Source organism: Phasianus colchicus, chromosome 4, assembly GCF_987193195.1.
Source record: "Phasianus colchicus chromosome 4, bPhaCol1.hap1.1, whole genome shotgun sequence".
NCBI lineage: Eukaryota > Metazoa > Chordata > Aves > Galliformes > Phasianidae > Phasianus > Phasianus colchicus.
The window spans coordinates 37,716,792-37,738,003 of record NC_143439.1 but is presented as its reverse complement, the minus strand read 5'-3'; the positions used below and the strand labels follow the sequence as shown (position 1 = coordinate 37,738,003).

At 40.6% G+C, this 21,212-nt stretch overlaps 1 protein-coding gene and 1 long non-coding RNA gene across 3 annotated transcripts in view; one reads left to right on the top strand and one right to left on the bottom strand.

Annotated features, from left to right (window-relative positions):
• The window catches only part of LOC149918193 (uncharacterized), a 43,643-nt gene extending 43,216 nt beyond the window's left edge, over positions 1 to 427 (bottom strand). For both annotated transcript variants that reach the window (XR_016466092.1, XR_016466093.1), the window contains exon 1: positions 341 to 427. This is a non-coding gene — a long non-coding RNA (uncharacterized LOC149918193). The remainder of the gene's footprint in view (positions 1 to 340) is intronic.
• UGT8 (UDP glycosyltransferase 8) overlaps positions 106 to 21,212 on the top strand; it is a 46,872-nt gene continuing 25,765 nt past the window's right edge. Inside the window, exons 1-2 of the mRNA XM_031596913.2 lie at positions 106 to 546; positions 18,161 to 18,984. Coding sequence (XP_031452773.1) covers positions 321 to 546; positions 18,161 to 18,984 — 1,050 coding nt within the window. The 5' untranslated portion in view covers positions 106 to 320. The remainder of the gene's footprint in view (positions 547 to 18,160; positions 18,985 to 21,212) is intronic.

The following is a 21,212-nucleotide window of genomic DNA, read 5'->3' as shown; positions in this document are numbered from 1 at the left end:
GGGAGGAGCGCGGCTCTCGTGTCACCTTGCCGCTCGCCGGTTCTCCCATCTCTCCGTCCTCGCCTCGCACCGCCGCGCTGCGGGGGGGGGGGGGGGGGGTCGGAGGGAGGGAAGGCGGGCGGCGGGGAGAGCCGCGGGCTGGAGGAGAGAGCGGAGCCGCAGGGGACGCGGCCGTGGGACGCGGCGTCCCGCAGCGGCGGGAGCGGCCGGGAAGGGACGCCGTGCCCTTGCGGGGTGCCGAGAGGGTTTGAGGGCGAAAAGGAACTTCTGGCCCCCCTCCGCCCCGAGGCGCTGCCCTGAGCGGGGCTCGAAGGGAGGAGATGCGATTCGGGCACCACACCTGCGAGGCACGGCCGCGTGACGCACGGCCGCGAGGCGGGAGCGGTCCCTCGCCACAGCGGGCAGCGCGGGCCGAGGCCAACCAACGGCCGCCGCGCCCGGCAGGTGTCCGCCCCGCCCGGAGCCGGAACGGGCCGCCAACGCCTGCTGCCGTCCGCGCTGTTCCGAGGCCGAGGGGACGCGCTGGGGAAAAGTTTGGAGAGCGAAGTAAGCGGCGGCGAGGCGGGCTGCGAGGGAAACGCCGCGGCTCGGCGTTACCTGGGAGCGGGGCGGGGTGTGGGGCTGCTCCCTTCGGGCCAGTGCCGCCGCTTACACGTTAACTAGATGGCGTGGTTTCCTGGCCTCTGGTATTGCAATGAGGGACCGTCGCGGACGGACGCCCTGAAGTTGTGTGTTATGTAAGCCTGGGGACGCCCAGCGTTTCCTTCCCTTCGCGTTACGGACCTGTGCGCGGGCGCTGGGCCTGGGACCTGTCCCGTCTGGGACCTGTGCCTCCTGCGCTGAGTTGGCCGTGAATGCGCTCAGGTTCGGAACGAGCCGCCCGGCCTGGGAGGAACAACGCTGCGAGTGCTGCAGAACTGCCCCTTGCCTTTGCGAAGGAAGAGAAGAGCTTAGCCTGAACTGCGCACCGAACGGGTCAGCCAAGTGACGGTATTTAGGCAGACGCTAAATGGTATCTTGTCTTTATGACTTGCTTACGTCTCATTTTAGTATGACTACAGAACAGTAGGAAAGGGTGAAGAAAATAAGTAATACGTGGGCTATTTTGTGTGCTCGTTGGAGTTGCCTCGGGAAGAGGAGCAGTGGATGAGTTTGGTGGAAGAGGTTCTTAAAGGATTTTCTCCCTCAGCAAACTCTTTCAGAGCCATATTTTTGTTCTTTGTACGTACACTAGGGGACTTGATCTGGGAAATAATTCATGTAATGTTGGTTGTTTCTATATTTTACAAATGGCCAGGATTACGCTTCCTATTTGGAATGGCCTGCCTGCTTTTCCAAGCAATTATCACACAAGGTCACTTATGTATTTTAGCTGAGCTAGTTTTATAGCACTGACACAATGCTGTCTGCTCTTAACCTTTACTTCTCATTTCCTTGTTTTTGTTCTTCTATTTCAGCCATTGATCCAGACTGGATACTGCAGTGATTTTTTTTTTTTTTTTGTAAGCTACTATTCATGCTAGAGTTCTTTCAGATGGCTTTCATGCAGTTGTGATCTACTCTCCTTGGAAGAGTTACCTGTGAAATGCTAGGCAGTGAATGCCTGGCCTGAAACACTTGCTTTGTGACCTTTGTGCAGTGTTTTGCCACTAACAGAAGCTATTTGCATGAAACAAGAAAATGATATCACTTTGTGTGTGTTAAGTCCAAGGAGGAACTTTATAAATATCCCTTATGTTTCATGTTCTTTAAACACTGAGCAGTTGCATTGTTTTGAAATATGGTTTGGATGGGGAGACCTATGGGACTAACGAAGGGTGGAAGGAAGATTCAGGGATGGTGTTGTCTCCTGATTCTGCCTAGGGCTGAGCTTTGCAGGAGTCTCCTCCTCCCCTGTGCAAGCAGGGTGGAGGGCAGCTGCTGTACCAGGGCACTGATGACTTAGCAGTGGATCAGGTCTGTGCACTGGTGGCACCTCTGCTATGGTGACAGCTGCTGGCTCTTGTAGTTCACCAGGTTTGGGATTAAGGCAGGGCTCAACTTGGGATTGGCGCCCTATGATAAACAGATAATTCAGTTACTGCTTAGAGAAACTGGAGGGAGTAGGGACTACCATGTCAATGAGATGCCATATCTACCACATCTAGAACACTTGATGGCTTATGCTGTAAGTCTCATCGACTCTTTGGAATAATAATAGTCATAATAGATCTACTCAGAGGAGTTGTACTGACATAGTAAATGAATACCAGAGAGTATCAATCATGACAACATAGTCAAAGTTTGTAGTGAACTTAGCCATAATTTTCTGCCATGTATAATTTGCTGCAGATGGATTTTATTGATTTCTAGCAATTTATTTAATTTCCAGGGCTAAGAAAAAAGAATTATCAGTCTTCTTCCTGTGGTAGGTGTGTTACTACATATGCAGACATTGGGTAATAAAGTATTGTGGTAAGCCTCATCTGCAAAATGGTGTCGCTGAGCATGGTTCTGTGTGGGGCCTTTTCTGTACTTGTTGGGTGTTGCGCAGAAAATGTGTTTAAGGGAATACTCCTAGCAATTCAAATATGTTTGACAATTATATTAATAACTGTAATAAAAATCATATTCTGACTTCATTATTTTCTAATTGACCTCCCTGAATGAAGTACATCGCTCCTGGCTTCAGTGGCTAAACATTTTATTGCCCTATCTTGAATCTTCTTGTTTTCCATTTTGGGCTCATTAAGTCCCTTCTTTTCATGTTGACATGTTAGTCATCTTCCTTCCTTTAGAACTGTATCAGGGACTTGCATCAGCTTACTTCATCTTGAATGAGCTCCTTATCGTTTATTTACCAGAAAAATCCAACTACAGTTTTAAAAGCTACTGAGATGTTTCTTGTAAGATCGTATTGAAGATGTGCTTACTAAATTAAATATCTCTCCTCTGCAGATCTTAACGGAAATGCTTTTATTGCTGTTTCAGTATTATGGAGTGGTATTTAAGAAGGGAATTGTTTCAGGAATTAGACATTAGAACATTAGAAACATTAGAAACATTTGAAATCATTTGTTCTGTCTTGGACTTTTTCTTTTAAGAGTTTTTAGTGTGGATTTATTTTATTTTTTCTTAAACATACAGATCAAAGTGTTGTTTATGAATAGGTATTACCAGAAGTCTGTGTTTTTTTCCCAAGGTTGGCTGTATTTGCACTGAATTTTCAGGGCTTGTGACGTGCAAGGGTTCATGAACCCTTCACAAAATATTTCTGGTCTTTCATGGTTTGTAACATCTAGGATGTTAAAAGATCAGCATGTGAGATGATGCAATTGCTACTTATTGGGAAAAAGTCTAAAATGTGTTGTAACTTTCTAAATAAAATCTTGGGAATTGATTGCTGTTTTTTGCACCAGTTCGTTAAAAATTGTTGTTGTTATTTTTTCTGTATAATATTTTGCCATCTAACAGAAGAAAGACTTTTAGTTGCTAAAAGTCCCAGTCAGCTTTTCTTTTTGCTCTGTTATACACTGACACCATTATACTTCTTATTATATTTATTTTGCTAGTTATATGACAGATTTTTGCAGCAATTCTATATTTGGAGCCAGTATATTGGAGAAGTCTTCTTGGAAGCTTTTAAAATTTTTGTTTGTTTTAATGTACAATCTTGTGTGTTCTTAATCCCTAGATGTGGGAGCAGGTGACATTAAACCTATGGCTTTATGAAATTATGTAGTCACATACCAGGGACTAAGGGACATGCATACCATCCTTACTGATTTTTGTACTATTGGAAACAGTATATACTAGATCTGTTAAAAAAAAAAAAAATTACCCTCAAACTTAAAAACAGACAAACAAAAAAAGCCCTGTACATGCAACAATTGTGATTTAAGGAGCTAAAGAGGAGTTGAAAGACAATGTAGGTACTTGTTTTCTAAATAGACTTGTAACAAGTCAGGTTATCTCTAGTTATTGAAATTTCTCTTCAGTAGCACAGTTGTCACGCTCATAATTTTGTGTAGTGGAACAAGTACAGCTTTTTTCTTTGCTCTGTGCTGTTCTTTCCTCCTATGAATGGATTGCTCATCTTTATGAGAATTGAGTGACTTTTTTCCTTCCTACTCAGAGACCGAAGGGAGAATTTAATGAGGTGCTGGGCCAACTTCAGGTTCTGAACTGAGTTTAGAAATGAGCCCTGATGCCCTGGGGAAACAACATGCTTTTTAGAAGAAGAAAACAATTTGATGGATTCTTTAAGTGTATTTAAGAGGAAATTGTGATGTGAATGTGGATGGTGGAGTTCCTTAATTTAAAACACTAATGTGATAAGGAAATCATTTTCAACCATAAATCAACCATAAGTCTGTCGCAAGTTGGTATTTCATATGTTTGTTACACGTGAGAATTGAGTGTATTGTTCCAACAACTTTCAAATATTAGATCTGTAATTCAGGGACTGGGAGACGAGTGCGTTTTAATCAGTCCTAACATCCAAATTTGGTGATTTCTTTTTTTAATTTCCCAACTTGGAAGTCATTTGACTTTCACTGAAGTCAAATGAATAAGGCTTTATAAATTAGCGCCAATAAAATCAATTTATAAAATGCAGGTTATTAAACAGGGGACTGTAACAATTTTCAACAAAAGCATGGCTAGTACTTGTGTTGCTTCTTATTTCCTTAACTTCCTTCTTGGGACATCTTTGTTATCTCCCTGATTTAATGTTTAAAATTAGAGATTTTCAAATTAGGAGGAAAATCAGTTATTTCTGAGCTTACACTATGAGATGCATCAAAGAAGTGTGTCTGTCTGAATGAAATGTGAGTTAAAACCAGGAATTTTGGATGGAACAGTACTGTAGATAATCCTAAAATTTACACAGGGTGTAGATGAACAGCTTGCATTTAAGGTTGTAATCGGAAGTACAGCTGAGAAGTCTGTGTACTGTACCTGACAAACTCAGTGTAGCTAGTTGTTTTCTGGAGCATGTAGTACCTGGGATCTACTCTTTTGTATGCAGTTGCACATTTTGCCTGTTGGCAACACTGTTCTGGACTCATTGAGATTGTAGGTAGCAATTCATTTGGATCTCATTTGTTTCATGAGAAGAAATATTCCTTCTTCCACCCACCACAGTTTGACTAAAATGGTATTGTCTAAGATGAAACGTGGTAAAGAAATGCAAGAAAAAACAGTACAGACATAATAGATGTGCCAAGTGCATTAATGTTTCATATTCTGAAAGAATATTTCATTATAGTTTCCAAGAAGAGTAATTCTTTGGTTTCTCCCTTCCTATTCTTAGTAGTCATTACTGAGCTGCAGTAATAGTTTGTTGTGTCATTTTCAGATTAGTAAGCATCACAACTTTTTGGGATAGCTGTTAGAGGATACAGATGCTATATGCAGGTACTAAAGGTTTATTTTGTATATTTGTTTGCAAAGTCATCAGTTTTGCTTCAACTCATAAGTGCTGGAAAAAACTTTTTTTTTTACTAGCTTGAGTACTGAAACATTGAACTTGGACTTCAGTAGTGGTATCTTTTAAAGTGCATTCTCAACTTGAAGGTTGCTACTACTGAAAATCTCATAAGTGGCAGCACTTGAGGTAGAGCTGCAGATAGCAACACCTCTGCAGCAATTTCACTTGAGAGAATCAAGGACTCGAACAATTGTGGTGCTTACAGAGTCAGCAGGTGCACAGAATTACAGAACTGTTGACTAGAAGGGTCACTGGATGTTCTTACACAAATTTCCACTCAATGCAGAATTGTTGGCAATGAATGAGAGGGTCAACTGTGGCTTTTTCATCCAAGATATGAATACATCTGAAGATGGAAATTTCACAACCTCTCTCATAACCTTTTATAGTATCGTACTACTTTTCTAAGGGGAAAATTTCTCTAGTGCCTGTCTCAACTTGTTAAGCTGTAGTTTGTGTCCTCTGTTCCCTCCAGTAAAAACTGACAGCAAAAGAGTTTGGCTGTGAAGCTAAGGGGGAACATCTGACAAGGTGGATTGGATGAGCTAGGAAAAAAAAAAAAAAACCACCATTGTACCTATCTGTTTGCCACCTGATTGTGAAGTGGCATTTGGATCTGCTCCCAGTGGTCCCAAGGGCATCTATTGAAATTGCATTTTTTTTGCCTGTGGACTATAGGCTGCACCGATACTCTGTGAAGTGAGCTACAGGCCATGTAAATCTTGCTGCTACTCTATACCTTGCTGTAAAATGAGATCTGAATCTCTTCAATTTTCTTCTAGGGTTCTCTTCTACTAAGCTTCTTATGCCTGAGGGACATTGGAGAACTCATTATTTAGACCACTGTCTGAATAAAAGGTGTATATTAATGTGTTATAAATACAGATAAAGACTTATTGTGGAATTAGATCCTTGATTAAGTCTTGCCGGTCACTTGAAGAATGTTTTTTGCCTGTACTGGGATGTTTCAGTGAGATCAAGGAAACTGAATCTTCGGAAGTGTGTTTGTATGTATGGTGTTTGATAGTTGGGCACAGAAATATCTCAAAAAACTGAGCAAAGTGCTTGTGGAAGGTTCTCCTTGTAGACATTTTTTCCTAGCAATCAGTGGTAGGAAATTGGAGTTGATATTGGTTTCTTGACTGGTTTGGCCAACGTGGTGTTTGGGAAGCTGTTGCTTGTGGAGTCTGAAAGTCTGTAAGTGAGCTAGATGATAGTATAAATATTGGGAGAACTTGCATGGAAACTCAACAAAGCACATTTATATGGCAGCTCTAAGTTACGCTCTTTAACCATTCATAGCAATATATTTTTAATTACTCTACCTTGTGGTACTTTAGCAAGTGTGTAGTTTGTCAGTTAGCTTTATTTTCATGAAAGCACACTCAACTGGGAAGACTCCAAATAAATTATTGTAATCTCACTTGTTGTTGAACAGCCATTGCATTGTTACCATAACTTTTAACCTATCTGCCATTGAAATAACTTGATAACTACAGCCCTACTGTACGCTAAGAGAACATGGTTGTTGTAAACCACTATCAATGTTTGTTATTACACAGTGATAGTATTCAAAAAGTCGCAAGTGCTTTCCAGAAGTGGGGGAAGACAATCCCATCTTCTTCAAAGCTCAGCAGCAGTGGTAAGAGAGAGGTGCACCTATGCCCATCTTGATGGTTTGTTGCTTATTTGTTTTACACCTTTTACACCTCCGAATCTTGGTCTTTGAAACTGCAAGTCATCACTGTCTCAAATCTCTGCAACTGTCAGATTTGTCTCATTTTTTTCTTTAATGTTTGCAAATTAACCAATAGTACTTAATTCTTAGATCATCTTTCAGGATCTTTCCACTTTATAAAACAAAACAAAAACAAGAAAAACCCCAAACCTTATCTTCAGTCATTTTCCTTTCTGAAGGTACAATACAGTTTTAGTCCACTACTGATATTAGAAATTGGCAGGAAGCTTTTGTGTATTTAAAAGTGTGTTTATACAGCTACTGCAAAATAAAAAAACCTTGAGTCTTGTTTTTTAACTCTTGTGGAAGTGCAGTCTGCACCTCTTAGGAAGGTTTCTGAGTAGTTTTTTGTCTTCTCTCATTCCAGTAGGATTATAAGATTAGAGACTATGAGCCTTAAATTAGAGAGAAAAGCAGTACAGTACTTTCATCTTTATTCTTACTACTGAGTTGTACTAGGAGATAGTTTGGAGCAGGCCCCATAAAGCACACACACATCTGAAAGCAAGAAGCATGTGAAAGCCAGAAGGAGTTTAAAACACAAAGCAGAGAAACACCTGCCTGTAAATGCAAATTCCAAAACAGCCTCATAGCATCCACTCCGGATGTTGTTGGAATACAAGTTGTTGCTGCAAGTGATCTTAAGCAGTACAATTAATTGAGCTGAATAAAAAGGAAAACATTTTTAATAAAGTGTTTTAACTTTGAATGTTTCCCTCTGCAGTAACAAGTGTTCTGTAGTTTCCCTTGTGAATCTGTTTGTGTGGCTTATTAAAATGTAATTACTTGCTATAGGATGAAGTCACAAACAGAACAAAGAAATAATTCACTACTTCTGTATGTCATGTGATGGCGTGACCAGGGAGAGCTTGTACCAAGCTGAAGCTAGCTGTAGTGAAAGATGAAGCATCCACCCAAAGGATTATCAAAGTTGGAACAAATTCCCAATAAGATGCTCCTTTCCAAGGATTACGTTGTTTCATACCCTGAATCTTGTTTGAGGCAAACTTTATGCTTGCATGATTGCAGCCTGTATAGCCATAGGCTTTGTTGCATCAAGTTTACTGCAAATGTCTCTCTGCCAGCTGATGTGATGCATCCCTCTTTCTTTCCCTGTGTATGTAAGAGGATTTCTTCATTTTTCTCCAACTTAATTTCTGTACTTCTTGATCGTGCAGCATGAAGCATGTTGTGATAAGCTGTGCTATTACCAGGGCTGTTCTTGGCACACAGTGTCATAGCAGGAGCAGGGCCTTTGTTTTCGAGCCAGCGAACAGCATCTTAACCAGCACCGAGTCCTTGGGAAACACAGTGTGACCTGCTGACTTCTGTGTTAATATCCTTCCCCTCGTGTCCCGACATCATTTCTGCTTGTCTTTCTTGCGCAAAGCAGCTGAGGAAGGTTGAGAAACACTGCTTTTAGATTTCAGTACGTTAGAAGAAAGGTCTTCAGAATTTGAGGCGGCTCTGCCAGGGTACTCATCTTTTGGTGCCAAAATACTGCATTTTCAGGGAGCTCTAAACATTTGGAAGGAAGGTAGGTAGTTTGAGAGAAAACAAAAGAACGTTTTTCTGTCAGATGTATCTACGAGGAATATATGTGTTGTACTTTAGAAGAGGTGACTTTGTTTTGCTGAATGTAGTCAGCAGTTAATCTTCCTGGATGTTGGGGGTGAAGTAAAGATAGGAAAAGACTGTCTAACATGGAGAGCACATGCAGAAGAAATTGAACCGTCTGCACCCTGATACAATTTGCATTTGTTTGAAGGTACATGAGATTTGGAACACACTTTCTATTTCTCAGGTTTCTGCTCTGTGCTTCCTCTTAGTCCTGAGGATACTGGAGGACGCAGTGGTTTAAATAAAACGTGTACTGATGTGCTGTACTAATGTCCCATCAGTCCTACTGCCACACATCTGTACATGCTCAGCTTTGCTCTGTCCAAACTGATGCACCTAATCTGATACAAGCTGGTCTACTGCTCTCTCTGCTGTTTGCAGTTCTGGGGCTGCATGCTGGCAGCCATGAGGCAGGAGCCTGCTCTGCTCTGGGCCGGTCCTGCTGTGGGGCATTTGGTACAGGTTTGGACCTAGGCCACCGCAAGACAGGCTGGGATTTTTGTACTTGCAGCCCATGTAGGCCTGACTAAGCCTTACAAAAGAATTTGCAGTCACATTGAATTTTAGTTAAAGAAGTTTATATCCAAATCAGTATTTGCAAATACTTCAGTTACTCTGTAAGTAATGCCTTCTATTTATTTCTGTGGAAGCTACAACAGGTACAAAGAGTGCAATAACTCTATTGATAGAGGAAATTCTCAGCTACAAAGCACTGTTTTTCAGCATAGTCACCATCAGTAGCTATGCATTTTTGCAAGTGATGAACAAGAGTGTGCATGCTGTGCTTTTGAAAATGGGCATGGCCATTTGGAACATAGCTTATCTTTCATGTCACTGTCACCACTGCTGAAAAGCACCACCTACTGCCTCACTGTGCTAACAGCCACTGCTTGGACTCCATAAATGTTCAGTAAGCATCAGTGAATATCAGTGGGTGCCATTTTTTCAGCATGAAGGAATTCAGTGCCACACCTTTGCATCATACACACTTCCATGTCAGGTGCCGTTCTGTCAGACTGCCACTCTATTATAATCCTTTTTTTCCCAAGCTCTCTCAGGTGAAATCGGGTATTTAATTAAAAAAAACCTAATAGACAAAGTCATTACTGAAAAGAGCTTCATAAATTGCAGAGCCTGTGGAAAAACCTCTTTATAACTGCTTTGCTGCTTTCATAACTGATGCAGTGAGTCTGTGGTGGATGCTTACAACAGAATGTCTATAAATCTTCCTCTCATATGTAGCTGTGACATTCTTGCAGTCATTGAAATGCTTAAGTCATTGGGTAGGAATGTAGGAGTTCAAGAAACGGTTCAAAGCAAATGCAAAACCCCATCCCCGTTTATGTGCGCACAATTGCTTTCTAATCATTTGCACTGATTTCTTAATTTATTCATTTGGTTGAAATGGGCGCTTGTAGTTACAAGCCAAATCTTACTACTTATCTAAAACCTTGCAACACAAAGTAAGTCATAGTATGCACTTACCTCAGTAATTTGTTACAAGATCTTTGATATGAAAAACTTCAGAATACAAATGCAGAGGTTCTGCAATACTGCTTATCAGAATCTCTTCCCAGACAATGTAGTTTGCTGTTTCAAGACTCTGTACATCCACAGATTTCTGATACTTTCATCTCGCATCAAGTGGGTTGTTGATTAGTGGTTACTTTCTAATCTTAATCTGCAATTTGCTGCCTGAAGTCAGTGTATGAGCCTGCTTTTCTTTAGCTCTTAAAGGTTTATGGTATAATGCTTCCTATTAGGAAAGTTGCTTTGTAGCGGAGTTACAGGCAAAGAATAAATCTACAGTTGCCAGCTTTAGAGGTTTAAGAATCAAGTTATACATTTAGACTGGAGAAACAGTTTTGTCTTAATCTCATCTACTGTCTCTCTGTAATTAATAATCTTCCAGTGTCTGTAATAATTTGCTCATTTTCTGAAATTTACTATTATAATTTGGTCAGTAAACTTGTTCATGTTATAGCCTTTCTGTATAGCAAGGCTTGGCAACAAATTTTGATTTGCACTGGTGTTCAATCTTGAAGAAAACTGAGAGACTGGAGTTTATTTTTATTTTTCTTCAGAAGAGTTCTTGGAGGAAATCGCAAGTAGAAAGTGATACTTATTCTTTTATTCATTCACTCTCTTCCGTAGTTTACAGAACACATTGCAAGTAGTGTTTATGTGTGTGTGTGTACGTTTCTGTATTTTTGTCTTTAATATCAACTGCTTCCTTGTGGTGGGTAGAGCTAAGATTTGGTTTGGCTGTGTGTATTTTATTGCTGAATCATCCTGTAAGCAGCACTAGAGAACCTTTTATTTGTTTTGGAATATTTTCTTCCTCTTTCAGCTTTACACATTAGTGTAAGTGCTTTTTCTAAGCCATTCCGTGTTATCTTGGGCATGATAAAATGCTTTGCTTACAGGGCCTTTGGTCATGCAACCAGCTATGTAGGGCTTGGTTCATTATTTGTTTAAGTGAAATGTTTACAAGCCTGCGATGGTTGGATACAATGTTTTATCTGTAAAACTGTATTTAATAACAGCGAAGGCAAACAGATTTGCACATGGAATAAGTAAACATCAATAGGATTTTGAATAGGCAGTACTGGGCTTCAGTAAATCAGGTAACATAGGTAATGTGTCAGGTAACAACAACCTGCTTTTTGAACTCATGAGCCACTCTGTGAAGTAGATCTGTGATTTTTTTTCTTCTGGTTTCTGAAGATCTCCAGAAGGAGACTCCACAGCCTCTGGGGCCAGTGCTCTAGTGCCTGCACAGCACAGAAGTGTTTCCTGGTGGTCAGAGGGAACTGCTTGTGTTCTAGTTTGTGTCTGTTGCTTCTTATCCTGGCAGTGGGCACTACTTGGAAGATCCTGGCTTTGTCCTCTTTACACCCTCCCTTTAGATATGTATTCACACTAGTGAAATTCATCCCTAGGCCTTTTCCAGGCTGAAGAGTCTGAGCTCTCCCAGACTCTCCTCCTAGAAAAGGTACTCCAGTTCCTGAATCGTCTTGGTGGTCCTTCACCAGACACTCCTAGTATGCCCAGATCTCTCTCGTGCAGGGGAACCCAGAGCTGACCCCAAAAGTCCAGCTATGTTTTCATTGCGCAGAGCGGAGGGGAAAGATCATCTCCTGGCAAAACTTTGCCCAGTGTAGCCCGGGAGAGCAATAGCCTTCACTGTGGCAAGAGCACTTTGCTGGCTTACTTAAGATTCTTAAGATCGCTATGCATTCCTTTTTACTTAGTGAAGATTAGTATGAGGGCTGCTCCAAAAGTAATGCCTCCTATATTATGATATTGACCCACAATGTCAGACATGGATGTTGCTGGTATAGCAGTAGAGATTGACCCTTCCCACCAATTTTCTGTCACTGAACTCTTCCGTGTGGAAAAGATGACATCCATTCATATTCATCAGTGCTTGCTGAACACTTACGAAGACCAAACTGTGAATGTGAGTGCAGTGAGGCAGTGGGTGGTGCGTTTCAGCAATGGTAGAAGGCAACCTCCCCTGTTCTGCATCTCCCAGTCTGGAAATTCCATCAGTTTTGCAACTTAAATATGTTTAGTCACTGATAAAATACACCTCGTTTCTCTGTTCAAAAAAGCTTGCTGTTTTTCTGCCTTTTGTTCTAATTGGGTCTGATGATTTGTTATTTTGAAGAGTTCATGACACTAGAAGTAGGGTTTTTATTCTTTCTAAAATACTGAATTTTATATAACAAACTGATAGTAAAGAGAGAGGATGATACTCTGAGCAAGGCTCAAGGAATAAATCTGTACATTACCTGATCTCTGGTACCAGTGTGCAGTAAGCACTGCTTGCTGAAGTGCATGTAAATCTCAGATTTCCCCCTTTTTGGTAATTGTACTTCTGTGATGTACCTCATTAGCTTACCACTCACACATAGGCATTTCTGTGCTAATCAGCATTTGCTCTTGGGTTTGCAGAGGTGAAAATCTAGTTGGTAAGCTTGCTTTTCTAATGTGTAGTCGTATCTGTTAAATTGTAATTAGTAACTGGAAACCTTCAGGTAAAATGAGAGCAAGCAGTGGCTGGGAGGATTGTTCCTTTGCTGTCAGTGCAGTGCTGCTGCTTCATACGAAGGGCACCTTGCTAGGCACAGGTTAGGCTTTCTGACCTAACTGCCCAGGTGGGCCTTAGCAAATCTAAAGAAAGGCTGAAAGGGTGTGTAAAAAGTTACTACCATCACAGTACTCTGTCTCTGTCAACTTCATTTGCTTCTTTGGAAGTGAGGAGCATTGGGTGGTATCAGTAAATAAGAAATATTACTTTTGTTATTACTTTTGTACAGTGTGTAGTTTTCTATGGTACATGTAAAAGTAACTGGCTCTTATGCACTTTTAAGTGTATTTACCACTTCAGTTTGAATTGAAGTTGTGCTGCGTGCCGAAGTGCTTCAGAGCCTCTTTGGCTTTTAAAACTGATGGTGCCAATAAAGAACCCACTGAAAATTGCATTGCTGCCTTGAAAATGGGGGTTCTGTGAGATTCAGAAATAGCAGGGTATGTAGGTGGATGGTGGAAGGAACAAGAGGAAAAGTCTAAATTTTAATTAAAGGATGGTTGGCATATTATTAAGGATTGGCGGAAAATCTTACCTTCAGTATGTTTGTCAGTGCTGCAACTGATTGCTGCATAAATTATTAATTTGAATGATTTTGAAATCATTTTTAGAATTGAAATACAAGCATAGTATTTGTTCAGTTTTAGTGGTGTGCATTTTAAGACTTTCCTCACATAATTCATATAAACTTAAATGTTCCTTGATTTCTTTGTTTCCATGTCTTCCTGTATCAGGTCCTGAGTAAAATGCTGACTTCTTATCTGCATGGTCACATTTCCTGTTCTCAGTCCTGCTTTGTCCTTCTGCATGAATAGGAAAATGTGCCTTCCAAAGAACTAAGTCAGAATTTAGACCTCCTGGTCAGCTGAAAGCATCCTTCCAGCAGTCATTTCAGGAGGAGCTTGGTTTTCTGTAGTAGCCGTTAAAACTTGTGCTTTTTCTTTCATTTCAAAAACCGCACGTAGGCCATTAATTTTGTGAGAAGCCATTGGAATAGGTTTAATGTTTAACTTCTTGGTATTTTTTTAACTTCTTCCAATAGCCAAACCCTTTACAGTCGGCAGTTGCTTTTACTCCTATAAAGCTGTTCCTTCGAACTCCTTGTTCTCCATACTTGTTCGTGCTATTGGGGCTTTGTGGCTTAAGAGTTTCAATTCAGTAACAATTGTCTCAGTAGTTTTTTAAATGAAAAAAAAAAGGCTTTTTTTCTTTTTCATTCTCATACTTAACACATATCCTTATCCTATAAAAGGATACTGTGTGCTAGCTTAGACACCAAAAGATCTTTAATGAAGGCAAATCCTAGGCGGGAGGTGGAAAATGTTTTTGATTTTTAAATCTTATTAACTATCTTGGAGAAATGTGTCATCTTTGGCTTTTTTTTCTCCTTATTATAAGGATACCTGATGATTCCTTTTAATATAGGATCCAGCAGCAGAATGCAGTTACCTCAAATGTTGATCCTTTTAAATTATTTTGGTAAGTGGTTTGTTCTGGTCAAATGCAGTATAAGATCAATGCCATTATTCCCAGTATAAAAAGGTCTCTTAATAGGTATTTCTCTAAAACTGTTGCATGTTTAGTATCTCTGTGGTTTGGCAGTTCCTGTACATGTGTTTTTCTTTCTCTGTAAAAAGAAGGGTTCCATAATACATTTTGAAATGCGGTTTTTATTGGTTCAGAATAGTGAAGGTACTGTATGTCACAAAATGTAGGGAATTGTGTCATCTGCAATCCTTGGTCCCACAGTATGGGAAAAACTGATGTTTCATAAATTGTCAGTAATTACAGTGACATCATGTTAACTAGCCTAGTGCTTTAGAGGAGCTTCGTGAAGATTAAACCATCCCATATGTTTTCACTTAAAAGCAGAGCTGTTGACTGAGGGTGGGGATGGGAAGAGATGGTGTGATATTCTAATCTTCCCAAGGAAGTGCAGCTGTAATGCCACGTGGCTTTTGGTGGCATGCGCATGACGTAAGCTGTGGAGAACGGGCCTTGGAGCTAGGGATTGTATCTTTCTGTTTGTTAGGACCTGCTGTGCTCCAGCCTGTAGCAGGTCAGGAGATCAAAGTGCACCACGGGGTGCTTGCATCTGGCAGCCTGTTGGATCATGGCTTGCCTTTAGGTGCTGCTACTGTTGATTTGCAATAATCTTAGAAACATAAATTCTTTCTGCATTTCCCAATGTGTTTACTGTTTTGTAATATCCCTCCTGTTGGCAGAAGTGGTCCCTTAATTGATAAATGGTTTCTGTTTCAAACAAAACTTACCCAGTGGATGTTATCCTCCAACACTGTTGATCAGCAGAGCGCAGATGATGATAGTTGAGCGTGGCTTGTTTGTCCGAGATGTGGATGCTGTGCCAGGCCTGTGTTCTTCACTGGTACAGCCCCTGCAGCCTGAAGTCTGTGAACATGTGGGTGGGAGTGAGGCGCGGTGCTGAGTGGAGTGATTAACAGCACCCGGTCTGGGCACATCCTTCCGGTGAGAGCTCCTGAAGTCAGCTGAGCTCTGTGGAGTGCTGCGGTTTTATAGAGCCACCAATGAAAGCAAAGGCCTGAACTGAAAAGTCAATTTATACTTTAATGCTTTAAACACAACCTGATAGGTCAGGAGTTTTTGCTGCAGATCTAACAATGAAAAAACTAAGTAATGCAATACTGGACTTCTGTTTTTCTTGACATTGATGTCATGGTTCATTTTTTTTTGTCAAAGCTTTAATAGTTTTAAGTTTTAATCAAGAGGCAAGCTGTTTCTTATATAGAAAGCGTGCTTTTTTGAAATTGATTGGAGAAAAATACAGAATTGCTGTTTGTTTTTATTTTGATTACTGCTGTTTGCAGGGGAAGAGCAGTTTTGGGGTAACTTGTGACACCCTAATTAAAGCAGTTTAGCAAACAAATCAATCTCATCTGATGTCAGATTAGTGCTGCTGGTAATATTTGCAGCAAGCAATTTTCTTCCTCTCCCACTGACATATTATCTTGTTAAAATTGAGTTTTGTGCATCAAAACAGTGAAGCTTCTTGGAGCACCTGACCGAACACTACTTCAGCCCATGGATGCATTGGCATTCCAGCAATCTTAGTGTGTTTCCTGTGCTTCTGTTTCTTCCTGCCTGCTCACGGGCACCGTAAAATTTCGCATCACCTTGTTGTACAGCAAGCTTTTTCACAGGAAGACAAAACAAAACCAAATTAAGCCAGCTCTCTTTGCCCTCACGGACTTTTTAATTGAATTTGCATGCATGCAAAGACAGCAGCTGGTGATAATTATTTAAAATAGGTAGGATTCTTGTGACGGTCAGTTATGTCCTAGGTAGTGGCTAAGGCTTTTTGAAGATGAGTGTAGAACAGATGTCAAGTGCAGAAAGAGTTTCACGTGACAAACATAATGTAAATAATCCATGTGCCTTGTTGCAATTTTGCAGCTTTACTTGAACTCTGTGCATGCATATAAATGCTTCAAAATCAAGCCACCTGCAGAAGCTGGACTAGGGAAAAAATGTTATCAGAAAGTCCGATATTAGATTGTAGTGATACAGTTAAGATGGTCTTTTGATGAGCTGGTAACTCACATGACATTTAAAATAAATACATTAAATTCTAAGCAGTCTGTTTTAGGAGAGTTACAGGAGTAGAATCATAGAAGCCCAGAATTGTTTGAATTAAAAGGGACCCTTGAAAGTCAGCTAGTCCAACTCCCCCTCAATAAATGGGGATGCCTACAGCTAGAACAGGTTGCTCAGAGCCTGGACCAGCCTAACCTTGCAGTACACTGTAAGGAGATGATAAGGCCTGAGTAGTAGTGTCACTAGCTTCTGTACTGCTTGTTTATAAAGGACACTGTGAGAGACTCATTTCCACATGGGTTAGGTTTGGCACAAGAAAATAGCAGATTGTTTGGTTTGGCTTGTACTCATTTCCCTATCCTAAGAGAGTTAATGTGACTGAGAAGCATGCTGACATTCCCTCTCCATGCTTCTGGTAGGCTTTGCTTTCATCTGATGTACAATGTTTTGTAGGCTTTACTTGCAAGGAAAATTATTTTCTTGTCCCTCAGAAGCCTGCTGCTGTCAAGAACTGCCTTTGTTTAGGATGATATTATTATCAGTATAGGCTTAAGTGTCTGTGTAAGAGCCAATTTAAGTAGGCTTAGAATCTAGCACCTGTAAAACTGCTTCACTGGAAGCTGGTGTGAATATTCATGTGCATGGTTCTAATTCCCTTTTATTTCGCTTGTTCTCAAATGCAAAGTGTAGTTTTTGGAAGATTAAAGTTGCCGCATTGGTTCTTGGTAGCATCTTCCTGGTAGGTTTCAGCTTTCGACTTCAGTGTTGATACTAAACAAGAAAAGTAATGTCCTTGTAGTGGAAGAGTCTTTATATGCTCAATTCTCATTGGTTTATGTGAAAACAAAACAGCAGAAAGTGTCAAGGAAATCAGAACAGAGACCAGCGGTTTTGAAAGAGGACAGCCTGAAAGCTGTGGTTGGTTATCAGTGGCACTTGCAGCAGAATTACTCATGTGTTGACAGAAGGAGGGTGGGGGTTTCAGTACAGTGAACACAAAGTGAACAGTAAGAATTGTTGTTGTGGAAGTTCTAGTTAGGGATGAAAGACTGAAACGTGTCTATGAAATAGTCATATTCTGTGCTGAAAGGAAACAGCCTGTGCATCCTTCAGATGTGAGCAAGTATGGCTTTATAGCCTTTGGGTCTTTCAGTGTGGTGTCCTTAAAGAATATTCAATTCACACAGTTTGTTATGGTGATTACAGTGTGATTGTGATTTTAAATATAATTCCAGATCTTACAGGGTCTAGCTTTCTGACCCTGACTTCAAGATACTGTAGCTGTTAGATAGCATGTATAATTCAGAAGCAGTGCGTGCAGTATCTTTGTGGAGGGCACTAACCTCATTCTCTCTGTCAGTTTTCCTGCCATGTAGTGCCGATGCTGTATTGTTACCCATGCTGGAAGAGATCTCATCTACCCTCTGCGCTAGATGGAAACACAGAGGGAGCAAAGAGTGCAGACCTTTTTGGAAAATGAACGCTACCAAACCTATTCTAAAGCCTTGTGTCGCTGTTCTTCCCATTACAATTGCAAAGACATCTTTGAGATAGGGGATAGCTACCGAGTTAAAACATAACTCTTTTTTTTTTTCTTTTTTAATTTCCAGGTAAAATACCAACCTGTATGCTGTTGATGTCATGCTCTTGTTTCTCATTTCAGCTATGAAGCCGTACACTCCAGTTTTCATCCTCCTGTGGAGCGCTGTTGGGATAGCAAGGGCTGCCAAAATTGTTGTTGTGCCGCCAATTATGTTTGAAAGCCATCTTTATATTTTCAAGACTCTGGCCTCAGCCTTGCATGACCAAGGTCACCAGACAGTGTTTCTCCTCTCTGAGGGCAGAGAGATTCCTCCATCTAATCACTATAGACTTCAGCGCTACCCAGGGATCTTTAACAGCAGTACATCAGATGACTTTCTCCAGTCCAAGATGAGGAGTATCTTCTCTGGTAGACTGACAGCCCTGGAACTGTTTGACATCCTGGACCACTATTCAAAGAACTGTGACATGATTGTTGGCAACCAAAACCTCATGCGTGCCCTGAAACAGGAAAAGTTTGACCTGCTCCTGGTAGATCCCAATGAGATGTGTGGATTTGTTATAGCTCACCTTTTAGGGGTTAAGTATGCCGTCTTTTCCACTGGCCTCTGGTATCCAGCAGAAGTGGGTGCTCCAGCTCCACTCTCTTACGTTCCAGAATTTAACTCACTACTTACAGATCACATGAACCTATTTGAGAGGATGAAAAATACTTTTGTTTATCTTATTTCAAGATTTGGAGTCAGCTTTTTGGTTCTGCCAAAATATGAAAGGATAATGCAGAAGTACAAGGTTCTGCCTGAACGATCTATGTATGACTTGGTTCACGGATCCAGCCTGTGGATGCTTTGTACTGATATAGCACTGGAGTTTCCAAGACCGACGCTACCGAATGTCGTTTATGTGGGAGGAATCCTAACTAAACCGGCCAACCCTCTGCCAGAAGTAAGGTTTGCTGAGCTTTAAGTAATTTCTGTGGTACCTGTTCGACCTTGTATGATGAGTGACGGTTTTTAAGCAGTGAATTTCAAATGGGATCTAGTGTCTTGAAATTTTAAGACTTGATTTGTTGGTGCTCAGTGGAGTATACCCTTGAAGTAACTGGAGTTGGCTTGAGGCAGGGAGAGAAACTGAGATGCAAACTCAGAATGAGACTTTTGAGGTTGCAGGAAGTATTCTTCTTTGGAGTTAAGTGCTTAATGGTATGGTAGAGGAAAAAAGCAGTGCACACTACTTTGCAAATTACATCAGTGACTTTTAACCAAAAAAAAACATGAATGAACAGGTGAATAAGCTTATACTTAACTAAGCCCATTAATAGGTCATGCCATCTTTAATTTCACAGTATTAATGTTTTTATGGAGTTTGCTTCCTTTGGTTTGATAGGTAAAAATGGCTTTAAGATTAGGTGTATGTAAATAAAAATTGTAAAGGTGATCAAATGGAGATTTTTTGAGTTGCCATAATAAACACCAGAGCTGTATTCGGGTACAGATTTTTACAGTGCACTCATTTACCATCAGGCACCAAGTTTCAGGCTGACATAGTAATAGCGTGGTTGGATTGACTCCGGAAATCCTGACTGCATAGATTAATAATTAAGCTTGATTAATTCAGTCCACCATGTGGTCTTGATACCTGATAGCCAAGAATGCCTTTGTTCAGCAGCACAATAGTGAGTGTCAGTGGCAGAACAAAATTTCATAGAAAATCATGTCACTTGCGCTTTTGCTTTTGTGCATGAACAAATTGATCTTGAATTGGAGATGACTAGTAATAGACACTTATCACTCAGTGATAAATAGTTGGGTAGATCTGCACCACTCAACAAAACTTGTCTGCTTGTTTCATTCAGCCTTCACTTCTGTGCTTTTTGCATGAAACCTACCAGGCCAGTTTTTTCATCTTTTTTTTTTTTTTTTCCCTTGACAAATAGTCTTGGAAGGCTGTTTTTTCTTCTTTACACTGTCAGTGTTCTGACCTAATGATATGCTTTTTCATCAACTTGGGAAATATCAGACAGTTCTCTGCTTAATGCTGCAGGTTTGGAATACTGTACCAATTCCTTTATTTTCCCTTGTCTAGCTCAGCTTGAGCTGGATGAGAGCAAGCACTTGCCAGGGCTTTCTGAACACGCTAGAGCTTGTCTGATGATATACTATGTCTGATGTGTCCTCACAAAAACTTGCACATGTCCTGGCTGTCTAATCTCAACACAGATTGGGATGTTTCTGTGGATAGCCTAACTTGCACAGGAAAGATGAACTCTCTAATGAGAATTCAGGAGTAAGGCACTGCTGGAGACAGTAGACAGACCTTGCAAAAAGAATTCTGTTTTAGGATAATATTATGTTTCCATTTAGGGCACTGCCTATATCTCTTTGTAATGTCACAGAGGGATACAAGTGCAGCCTGCCATTGTTTGAGGAGAAAAAGTTTAGATTAAGGAACGTCATATTTTTACATGACTTTTATTTGATGATGGTTCCCATAACAGCTTGCCTGTTACTTTTCTAAGCAAGCAAAACAGCACTCTTTCTGATGTACTCCACCCATGTATAGATGGTTATGTTTAGAAAGTGTCTGACATACAAATGTATCCTAAGAAAACAGACTAAAGGTAATCTTTAGTAAGGTAATCTTTTTGCTGTCTTAACAAAGTTCAGCCGTATTCTTCCCAAGAAGACCTTGCTGGCTGGATTGAATTTCTGTTTGTTCATTTTCTAAACTGATAGTTTATTATTCTGTAAGAATAAAAATATCTTTCTGTTGCATGATGAATTTGGGTACTGTACTAACACTGTCTTTTGTTCTCCATGGATTAGTCTTCAAGCAAATAGCCAAATAGTCACAAAGCAAGTAGATATTTTCTTTTCTATAAAATGAAATGGAAGGAAATGAAAGGAATGGTTTTATTTTCCTCTTTTGCTTGAAGTATATGCATATGTGTGTATGAAAATGTGCTTATACATCTGTATATACACACATAAACAGAAAATAGACCAGTCCAGAAGGCTAAAAAATTTACTCTGGAATAATGAATGGTAATCTGCTGCAGAGCTGCTTCACTTGCGGATGCTGGCCTGAAAAAGATGCTGCCTCAGGAGCTGCCTCTAAGCTGCAGGGCTGGTGCTGCTCAGAAGATGGTGGTCATCAGAAGGGATGTTTGGCTG